The following is a 10,425-nucleotide window of genomic DNA, read 5'->3' as shown; positions in this document are numbered from 1 at the left end:
TTTAGACCTGGTTTAGTCTGGTTTAGTCCCTGGTTTAGTCCTGGTTTAGACCTGATTTAGTCCTGGTTTAGTCCTGGTTTAGTCCTGGTTTAGTCCTGGTTTAGATTTAGACTGATTTTAGTCCTGGTTTAGACCTGATTAGTCCTGGTTTAGTCCTGGTTTAGTCCTGGTTTAGACCTGTTTAGTCCTGGTTTAGTCCTGGTTTAGTCCTGGTTTAGTCCTGGTTTAGACCTGATTTAGTCCTGGTTTAGACCTGATTTAGTCCTGGTTTAGACCTGATTTAGTCCTGGTTTAGTCCTGGTTTAGTCCTGATTTAGACCTGATTTAGACCTGGTTTAGTCCTGGTTTAGTCCTGATTTAGACCTGATTTAGTCCTGGTTTAGTCCTGATTTAGTTCTGGTTTAGTCCTGGTTTAGACCTGATATAGTCCTGGTTTAGTCCTGGTTTAGACCTGATTTAGTCCTGGTTTAGTCCTGGTTTAGACCTGATTTAGTCCTGGTTTAGACCTGATTTAGTCCTGGTTTAGTTCTGGTTTAGTCCTGGTTTAGACCTGATTTAGTCCTGGTTTAGACCTGATTTAGTCCTGGTTTAGACCTGATTTTAGTCCTGGTTTAGTCCTGGTTTAGTCCTGATTTAGACCTGATTTAGACCTGGTTTAGTCCTGGTTTAGTCCTGATTTAGACCTGATTAGACCTGGTTTAGTCCTGATTTAGTCCTGGTTTAGTCCTGTTGGTTTAGACCTGATTTAGTCCTGGTTTAGTCCTGGTTTAGTCCTGGTTTTAGTCCTGGTTTAGACCTGGTTAGTCCTGGTTTTTAGTCCTGGTTTAGTCCTGGTTTGACCTGGTTTAGACCTGGTTTAGACCTGGTTTAGTCCCTGATTTAGTCCTGGTTTAGTCCTGGTTTTAGACCTGGTTTAGACCTGGTTTAGACCTGGTTTAGTCCTGGTTTAGTCCTGGTTAGTCCTGGTTTAGTCCTGGTTTAGGTTTAGACCTGGTTTAGTCCTGGTTTAGTCCCTGGTTTTTAGTCCTGGTTACCTGGTTTAGTTTTCCTGGTTTAGTCCCAAAATGTGAAACAGTAAAATCCCTCTGTTTAATCCATTTATTTCAACAAAGTAACTGTAATCCAATTCCCACTCACTGAAACAGTAACTGTAACTGAATACAGTTACTCGTCATTTGTACTCTGATTACTCTGGTACTTGTAATCTGTTACTCCCTGACACTGAGAGTAGAGGGGAACTGAATAATGAAGGACAAATTAAACATTTACAACTATGTTCATTAACACTTAGTTCGATGTTAATAAATGCACCTGAAATAAAGTTTTACCAAAACTTTCACTGACTTTACAAAATTCCATGACTTTTCCAGGCCTCAAAAATGACATTTCCAGGATTTCCATGACCGTGGGAACTCTGAATGTCGTCGGTGTTTTTGTGTCTTTGAGCAGCGCACCTTGACGAAGGCGTCCCTCACGTCCAGCCCCTGGGCCACGTTGAGCGGGGTGCACACGCTCTCGCCGCGGGTGATCAGGGTGCGCGTGGTCAGGCACAGCATCACGTCCTTGGGCTCCACCTGCGGGTCACACACGGCACTGCGCTTTACAAACGCGGTGGAGCCAGCGCCACGAGACGCACACTTTTATACGGTTTTTACTAGAGGTGTGTAAAAACATTGAAATATCGGGTAAGACTTTATAATAACTACACCTTATTTAGCCTTAATAAAGCATGAACAAAGACTTAATTAATAATTATTCACGCTTAGTAACTAGAGGTGCACGGACGGGCGACTTTTTCATCCGCAACAGCATCGCAAAACTCATTATCCGCCCGCTGTCCATTTGCAACCACAGTTTTTGACCAGTTTTCAAAACCGCACCCGCCCACCGTCCGCTCACTCTCCTCCCAGTTGTTCTGAGTTCAGAGTTTTTTATTTGAGTAGTGAAACCGCCACCCGCCCCAATTTAATTCAAATATTATTTTTCGTCACGTCATCCGCCCGACCCGCGGTTTGGCTGTGGAGTCTGTGGTTGCAACCGCCATCCGCGCATCTCTATTAGTAACTACTTAATTACTACCTGAATTAGCACTTAACTTGCACTTAAGGTTGTATAGAGGATTTCTTTTAAAGTAAGTGAAATACAGCGACCGTCCTTTTTCAAATGTTGTGCCTGTGTGACACCACCTTCCTCAGTAGAAACATCTCCTCCTCCCGCCTCTTTACTCTACAAATCAAACTTGTTTACATCCAGTGCTCGTTCAGAATCACTGTTGAAGTTTCCTGCCTAGAAGTAATTTAGTCAGTTTTTAGACCCTTCGTCTGCTTCATTCGCGCCGTCGCTGGAAGAAATCTCGAAGAATCACCTCCATTTGTCTTCGCTCCTTTTCCACTTCTCTTCTTCTTTCCTCGACCTCAAAAACTGACTTTCTTTGGCGGCGAACTGGTCGCGGATTCTCGTCCGCCGTCGCGACAAACTTTGTGCGAATTACGAGGAAGCGACAGTTTTAAAAAGCATCTAAAAACCGCCGCATAAACCACGTCATCCCCGCGCGCCGACGAGTCACTTACACTATAAACATAGGGAGTTTGATTGACAACCTGACAGCCAATAGATAAAGAGGCAGCCTCGTTTTCTATTGGCTGATGTTTATCTGGCCTCAACACGTCCACAGTTGATAGATTTTCATTCTCTTTTTTTTTTTTTTTTTGGTCATCATAATTACAAAGCTGCTGCGTCTCTGTAATGATATTTTAAACTTTTATTGACAATTTGAAACTAAAAAAAATATCCTCCATACAACCTTTAATTGGCCTGTGCTGTAAATAGTTACTCAATACTTCTTAATTACTCATGAACTAACCATGTGCATGTTTACAAATGCATATTTAAGTACAAATTTGAGCATTTATTAATGATTAATAAACTATGAGAGAATGATTTACTAATAACACAATGATCATTCAGCAGCTGTTTTCTGTTAGTTTAGTCTTTCTGAGAACTTTTCTAAAGTGAAGAATAATTATGTTTATTAAACATTTGTTAAGTTTGGTCAAATTCCAGAGAAACAATAATGCATTATTAGTAAATCATTCTCTCATGGCTTATTAATCATTAATAAATGCTCAAATTTGTACTTAAATATACATTTACAAATGCACACACAAATGTTTAGTTCATGAGTAATTAAGTAAGAAATACTTATGAGTAACTATTTACAGCACAGGTGAATTAAGTGCAAGTTAAGTGCTAATTCATGTAGTAATTAAGTAGTTACTAAGCGTGAATCATTATTAATTAAGTCTTTGTTCATGCTTTATTAAGGCTAAATAAGGTGCAGTTATTATAAAGTGTTACCAAATATCGATATATCGTATAGTTTAATGTAATGATACAGTATCGATATTGAGTATTTTTTGTGTATTTTACTAAATTATTTTGTTCCAGCTACAGTTTTGTTGTTTGTTTAGTGGAAGGAAACTCATTTACACGGCAAAAAAAGTTAGTTAAAATTGAAATTAAGAACATTTGACTTTATCTGAGTCGACTCGACCAATGGACAGTGTTGGGAAAGTTACTTTTAAAATGTAATGTAAATGTTCACACATGCGCAACATTTGAAAAAGGACAAACAGTCGCTGGATTTCTCGTTCCTTGGAAAATCCTCTATACAACCTTTAATGACACCCGGCCCTACTGTCCGAAAGCCTATGGGTCCGAAAGTGACTTTGCAGAGCCCCCCCTCGCGAGGGCCCCATTATGCGCTTAGCGAGTTTTGCGGAGCCCCTGCGAGGGCCCCTTCATGCGCGCAGGGAGTGCACAGTCAGTCAGCGCTGTGCTCGCAATTAATTCGGCTCTGCTTCACTCCGATACAGACGTGGGAGAGATTGGACATTTGTATTTGTTCCGTGTGCGTTATTGATGTTCAGGTGGGTTTGTGATTATGTTTAACTTATAGTGTTGCTGTTTGGGTGTCCCTTGGAGATATAATGTGTAACTAAAATGTTTCGCGTTTCGTATTTCTGTTCCGTGTGGACTTGAGCGTAACTGCTGCCTCACCTACGTTCACTATGTATAGTAATTATTTTGTGCTGTTATTGTATTTCCTAGTTTAATAATAGTAATCTGTTACTTATATTAGAATAATCACTCATTGCATATTTCTTGTTTTTTTTGTTTGTTTCAGACCACACATACTTGTTTGAACTTGCATTGAATAAAGCTGATGAAGATTCTCTAACCGGAGTCTGTCCATAGTGTTCCCACCCAACAAAGATCCACCGCCCATACTTTACACCTAGTTTTCACGGTTGGGTTGTGACTCAGGTCCGTCCTCTGAGTGCGTCCTCACCTCGAGCAGAGCGGCCGCTGTGCTCAGGTCCGGGGATCGAACCACCACACACGCGTCCAGGTTCTCAAAGGTCCGGGCTGAAAAACAACCACACACAAACCTGAAGGACAACAATAAACAAAAATAAAAATAAATAAATAAATAACCAGTGTCGGGAAGTTTACTTTTAAAATGTAATCCCCTACAGATTACAGATTACATACGCCAAAATGTAGTTTATAACAGAATCCATTAAATTACTCAAAGTGAGTAATGTAATCTGATTACTTTGGATTACTTGATTTGTTGTAGAGAAACAAAGACGAGGAAATCTTCACATAAAATGTCTTATGTGATAAAAGAAAATAAAAAACCCAAACTTTATTTAACCGTATTAAAAATATTATTGATAAAAGAGGAAGAAACACGTCCACACAGCAGGATTTAGTCCTGTTAAATCCTGTTTTAGACCTGTTTTAGACCTGGTTTAGTTCTGGTTTAGTTCTGGTTTAGACCTGGTTTAGACCTGGTTTAGTTCTGGTTTAGACTTCTGGTTTAGACCTGGTTTAGACCTGGTTTAGACCTGGTTTAGTTCTGGTTAGCCTGGTTTAGACCTGGTTTGTTTTAGACCTGGTTTAGTTCTGGTTTAGACCTGGTTTAGACCTGGTTTAGACCTGGTTTAGACCTGGTTAGACTGGTTTAGACCTGGTTTAGTTCTGGTTTACCTGGTTTAGACCTGGTTTAGACCTGGTTAGTTCTGGTTTAGTTCTGGTTTAGACTGGTTTAGACCTGGTTTTAGACCTGGTTTACTGGTTTAGACCTGGTTTAGACCTGTTTAGACTGGTTAGTTTTGGTTGACCTGGTTTAGACCTGGTTTTAGTTCTGGTTTAGACTGGTTTAGACCTGGTTTAGTTCTGTTTACTGCCTGGTTTAGACCTGCCTGGTTTTGTTTAGACCTGGTTTAGTTCTGGTTTACTGTTTAACCTGGGTTTTAGACTGTTTACCTGGAGACCTGGTTTAGACTGAGTTCTGGTTTAGACCTGTTTATGGTTTTAGACCTGGTTAGTTCTGGTTTAGTTCTGGTTTTAGACCTGGTTTAGTTCTGGTTTAGTTCTGGTTTTAGACCTGGTTTAGACCTGGTTTTAGACCTGGTTTAGTTCTGGTTTAGACCTGGTTTAGACCTGGTTTTAGACCTGGTTTAGTTCTGGTTTGACTGGTTTTAGTTCTGGTTTAGACCTGGTTTTTAGACCTGGTTTAGTTTTCTGGTTTATTTCTGGTTTTAGACCTGGTTTAGCTGGTTTAGTTCTGGTTTTAGACCTGGTTAGACCTGGTTTAGACCTGGTTTTAGACCTGGTTTAGTTCTGGTTTAGACTGGTTAGACCTGGTTTTAGACCTGGTTTAGTTCTGGTTTAGTTCTGGTTTTAGACCTGGTTTAGACCTGGTTTAGTTCTGGTTTAGACCTGGTTTAGACCTGGTTTTAGACCTGGTTTAGTTCTGGTTTAGTTCTGGTTTTAGACCTGGTTTAGTTCTGGTTTAGTTCTGGTTTTAGACCTGGTTTAGACCTGGTTTTAGACCTGGTTTAGTTCTGGTTTAGACCTGGTTTAGACCTGTTTTCACTTTGTTTACTGCTCGGGATGTCAGCGACAACATGTTTAACTACGACACCGATGATGGAGAAACTGATTTTAGCACAGAGCCAGTGGATGATCTTTTTGAACCTGAATATACCGATGCTGAAATTCGCCAGAGAGAGTCAGACCGGGCAGAGAGAGAAGAGGCGAATATTCCGAGCAGTAAACAAAGTGAAACAAGCGGTGCAGTGATACGTACGGAGAGAAAATAGTGCCAAGTGATTATGAGGTCTGACTTCTTAGAGGACGGAGGTTTTGTGGTGCAAATGTGTCACTTTTTAACACATGTTGTTTTGAGAAGAAAAACTCTTTATTATTCTGTCCCCAGAACAACTTGCTGAACGACTTTCCTCAGCACCAAAACCGGCCAGGATCTGGACTCACCGGACGCTGTCGGAGGTAAAGTCAATGTGGATGTGACGCTGCTGACGGGGACGACACACAGATTCACGTCAAAAAACCTGAACTATCCCTTTAAGTGTTTTTTTAAAGTTTGTATGGAGGATTTTTTTTGTTTCAAATTGTCAGTGATAGATTATAGATGCAGTCGCCTTGTAATTATGATGACCAAAAAAAGAGAATAAAAATTCATCAACTCTGGACGTGGTGGGGCTAAACATTTGCCAGTAGATAACGACACTGCCTCGTTATCTGTGAGCTGACAGGCTGTCAATCAAACTCCCTACGTTTCTAGTGTAACTGACTTGCCTGCGCCGCCGGTACGTGGTTTACGTACGACACAGACGCTGTTTACTCCACCAACACAACGGTTCTTAGCGGCTTTTTTGACCTATATCTTCCTCACAGTTCGCACAAAGTTTGTTGCGATGGCGACAAGAATCCAGGAGCAGTTCGCCGCAAAAGAAAGTCCGTTTTTGAGGTGAAAGAAGAAGACAAGGGGAAAAGCAGCGAAGACAAACTAAGGTGATTCTTGGAGATTCATTCCAGCGATGGTGCGACTGAAGCAGACGAAGAGTCTAAAGACTGAACCACTGGTCCACAAATTACTCCTGGACAGGAAACTTCTGCTGATTATGAAAACGTACTTTATTTCCAAGAGCGACACAAATGTTTTTCAGGACACGAAAGCGATATCCATCCATCCATCCATCCATTTTCGTCCGCTTATCCGGGGCCGGGTCGCGGGGGGAGCAGCCTAAGCAGGGACTCCCAGACTTCCTTCACCCCAGACACGTCCTCCAGCTCCTCCGGGGGGACCCCGAGGTGTTCCCAGGCCAGCCGAGAGACATAGTCCCTCCAGCGTGTCCTGGGTCTTCCCCGGGGCCTCCTTCCGGCGGGACATGCCCAGAACACCTCCCGAGGGAGGCGCCCAGGAGGCATCCGGAACAGATGCCCGAGCCTCAACTGGCTCCTCTCGACGTGGAGGAGCAGCGGCTCTACTCCGAGCTCCTCCCGTGTGACTGAGCTCCTCACCCTGTCTCTAAGGGAGACGCCCAGCCACCCTGCGGAGGAAACTCATTTCGAGCGCTTGTATCCGCGATCTCGTCCTTTCGGTCACTACCCAGAGCTCATGACCAGAGGTGAGAGTAGGAACGAAGACTGACCGGTAAATCGAGAGCTTCGCCTTTCGACTCAGCTCCTCTTCACCACAACGGTCCGATACAGCGACCGCATCACTGCCGAAGCTGCACCGATCCGCCTGTCAATCTCACACTCCGTCCTTCCCTCACTCGTGAACAAGACCCCGAGATACTTGAACTCCTCCACTTGAGGCAAAGACTCCCCACCCACCCGGAGAGGGCAAGCCACCTTTTTCCGGTCGAGAACCATGGCCTCGGACTTGGAAGAGCTGATCTTCATCCCAGCCGCTTCACACTCGGCTGCAAACCGCCCCAGTGCACATTGCAGGTCCTGGTTCGATGAAGCCAACAGGACAACATCATCTGCATCAACAGCAGAGATGAAATCCTGTGGTCCCCAAACCGGACCCCCTCCGGCCCCTGACTGCGCCTAGAAATTCTGTCCATAAATACAATGAACAGAACCGGTGACAAAGGGCAGCCCTGGCGGAGTCCAACATGCACCGGGAACAGGTCTGACTTACTGCCGGCAATGAACACAGCTCCTGCTCCGGTCATACAGGGACCGGACAGCCCTTAGCAAAGGGCCCCGGACCCCATACTCCCAGAGCACCCCCCACAGGACACCACGAGGGACACGGTCGAATGCCTTCTCCAGATCCACAAAACACATGTGGACTGGTTGGGCAAACTCCCATGAACCTCGAGCACCGATGGAGAGTGTAGAGCTGGTCCAGTGTTCCACGGCCAGGACGAAAACCACACTGCTCCTCCTGAATCCGAGGTTCGACTATCGGCCGGATTCTCCTCTCCAGTCCCTGGCATAGACCTTACCGGGAAGGCTGAGAAGTGTGATCCCCCTATAGTTGGAACACACCCTCCGGTCCCCCTTCTTATACAGAGGGACCACCACCCCGGTTTGCCAGTCCAGAGGTACTGTCCCCGACCGCCACGCGATGTTGAAGAGGCGTGTCAGCCAAGACAGCCCCACAACATCCAGAGACTTCAGGTACTCAGGACGGATCTCATCCAACCCCGGAGCCTTGCCACCAAGGAGCTTGCCAACCACCTCAGTGACTTCGGCCAGGGTGATGGATGAGTCCGCCAACGTCCGACAACGTCCCCAGTCGAGGTCAGCAGCTCTCCCCCCGCACTGTAAACAGTGTTGGTGAAGAACTGCTTCCCCCTCCTGAGGCGCCGGACGGTTTGCCAGAATCTCTTTGAGGCCGTCCGATAGTCCTTCTCCATGGCCTCCCCGAACTCCTCCCAGCTCCGAGTTTTTGCCTCCGCGACCACACGGGCTGCAGCACGCTTGGCCCGCCGGTACCCGTCAGCTGCTTCAGGAGTCCCCCGAGCCAGCAAGGCCCGATAGGACTCCTTCTTCAGCTTGACAGCATCCCTTACTTCCGGTGTCCACCACCGGGTTCTGGGGTTGCCGCCGCGACAGGCACCACAGACCTTACGCCCACAGCTCCGAGCAGCTGCATTGACAATAGAGGCCGAGAATGAAGCCCACTCGGACTCCATATCTCCAGCCTCCCCCGGAATCCGGGAGAAGTCCTCCCGGAGGTGCGAGTTGAAGGTCCCTCTGACAGAGGCTCCACCAGACGTTCCCAACAGACCCTCACTACACGCTTGGGCCTGCCAGGTCTTTCCGGCTTCCTCCTCCGCCAGCGAACCCAACTCACAACCAGGTGGTGATCAGTTGACAGCTCAGCCCCTCTCTTCACCCGAGTGTCCAAGACACGCGGCCGGAGATCAGATGACACGACGACAAAGTCGATCATCGACCTCCGGCCTAGGGTGTCCTGGTGCCACGTGCACTTATGGACACCCTTGTGCTCGAACATGGTGTTTGTTATGGACAAACTGTGACTAGCACAGAAGTCCAATAACAAAACACCACTCGGGTTCAGATCGGGGAGGCTGTTCCTCCCAATCACCCCTCTCCAAGTGTCACTGTCGTTGCCCACGTGGGCGTTGAAGTCCCCCAGGAGAACAACGGAGTCCCCGGTCGGTGCACTGTCTAGTACCCCTCCCAAGGACTCCAAGAAGGCCGGGTACTCGAGTACTCTGCACTGCTGTTCGGCCCGTAGGCCGACACCACAGTGAGAGACCTGTCCCCGACCCGAAGGCGCAGGGACGTGACCCTCTCGTTCACCGAGGTGAACTCCAACACACAGCGACTGAGCTGTGGGGCAATGAGCCCACACCAGCTCGCCGCCGCTCCCCGCGGCCAACGCCAGAGAAATGGAGAGTCCAGCCCCTCTCAAGGAGTTGGGTTCCAGAGCCCAAACTGTGCGTGGAGGTGAGGCCGACTATATCTAGTCGGTAACGCTCAACCTCCCGCACAAGCTCAGGCTCCTTCCCCCCAGCGAGGTGACATTCCATGTCCCCAGAGCCACAGTCTCCATGTCCGGAGATCCGGTCGCCGAGGCCCCCGCCGTCGACTGCTGCCCAGATCTCTCTGCACCGGCCCCATATGGATCCTCCCGCGGGTGGTGGGCCCACGTGAGGACGGCCCCACGTCGCTCCTTCGGGCTGAGCCCGGCCGAGCCCCGTGGGGGGAGGCTCGGCCACCAGGCGCTCGCTGGCGAGCACCCACCCCAGGCCTGGTTCCAGGGTGAGGCCCCGGTGACGCCAATCCGGGCGACGTAACTGGCCTTGCTCGTACACTCATCATAGGGGCTTCTGAACCGTTCTTCGTCTGACCCGTCCCCCCGGACCTGTTTGCCTTGGGTGACCCTACCAGGGGCATGAAGCCCCCGACAACATAGCTCCCAGGATCATTCGGGCACTCAAACCCCTCCACCACGATAAGGTGACGGTTCAAGGAGAAGGAAAGCGATATCCTATGTCTGAAAACGTAATTTTCAAGGCAAAGAAAGAGTCGCTTGCTGCTGCGTGTTGTAGTAGGAGCTTC

At 47.2% G+C, this 10,425-nt stretch overlaps 1 protein-coding gene across 1 annotated transcript in view; it reads right to left on the bottom strand.

Annotated features, from left to right (window-relative positions):
• LOC110174693 (unconventional myosin-VIIa-like) overlaps window positions 1-10,425 on the bottom strand; it is an 81,360-nt gene that overhangs the window by 63,171 nt on the left and 7,764 nt on the right. The window contains exons 8-9 of the mRNA XM_055148285.1: window positions 4,352-4,428; window positions 1,455-1,574 (exon numbers count right to left, since the gene is read on the bottom strand). Of these exons, the coding sequence (XP_055004260.1) occupies window positions 1,455-1,574; window positions 4,352-4,428 (197 nt within the window). The remainder of the gene's footprint in view (window positions 1-1,454; window positions 1,575-4,351; window positions 4,429-10,425) is intronic.

The sequence above is a fragment of the Boleophthalmus pectinirostris genome, unplaced genomic scaffold, assembly GCF_026225935.1.
Source record: "Boleophthalmus pectinirostris isolate CB_2022bp ecotype Guang Dong unplaced genomic scaffold, ASM2622593v1 HiC_scaffold_12, whole genome shotgun sequence".
NCBI classification, from domain to species: Eukaryota; Metazoa; Chordata; class Actinopteri; order Gobiiformes; family Gobiidae; genus Boleophthalmus; species Boleophthalmus pectinirostris.
Note: the sequence above shows the minus strand (reverse complement) of the source record. Positions and strands in the feature narration are given on the sequence as shown.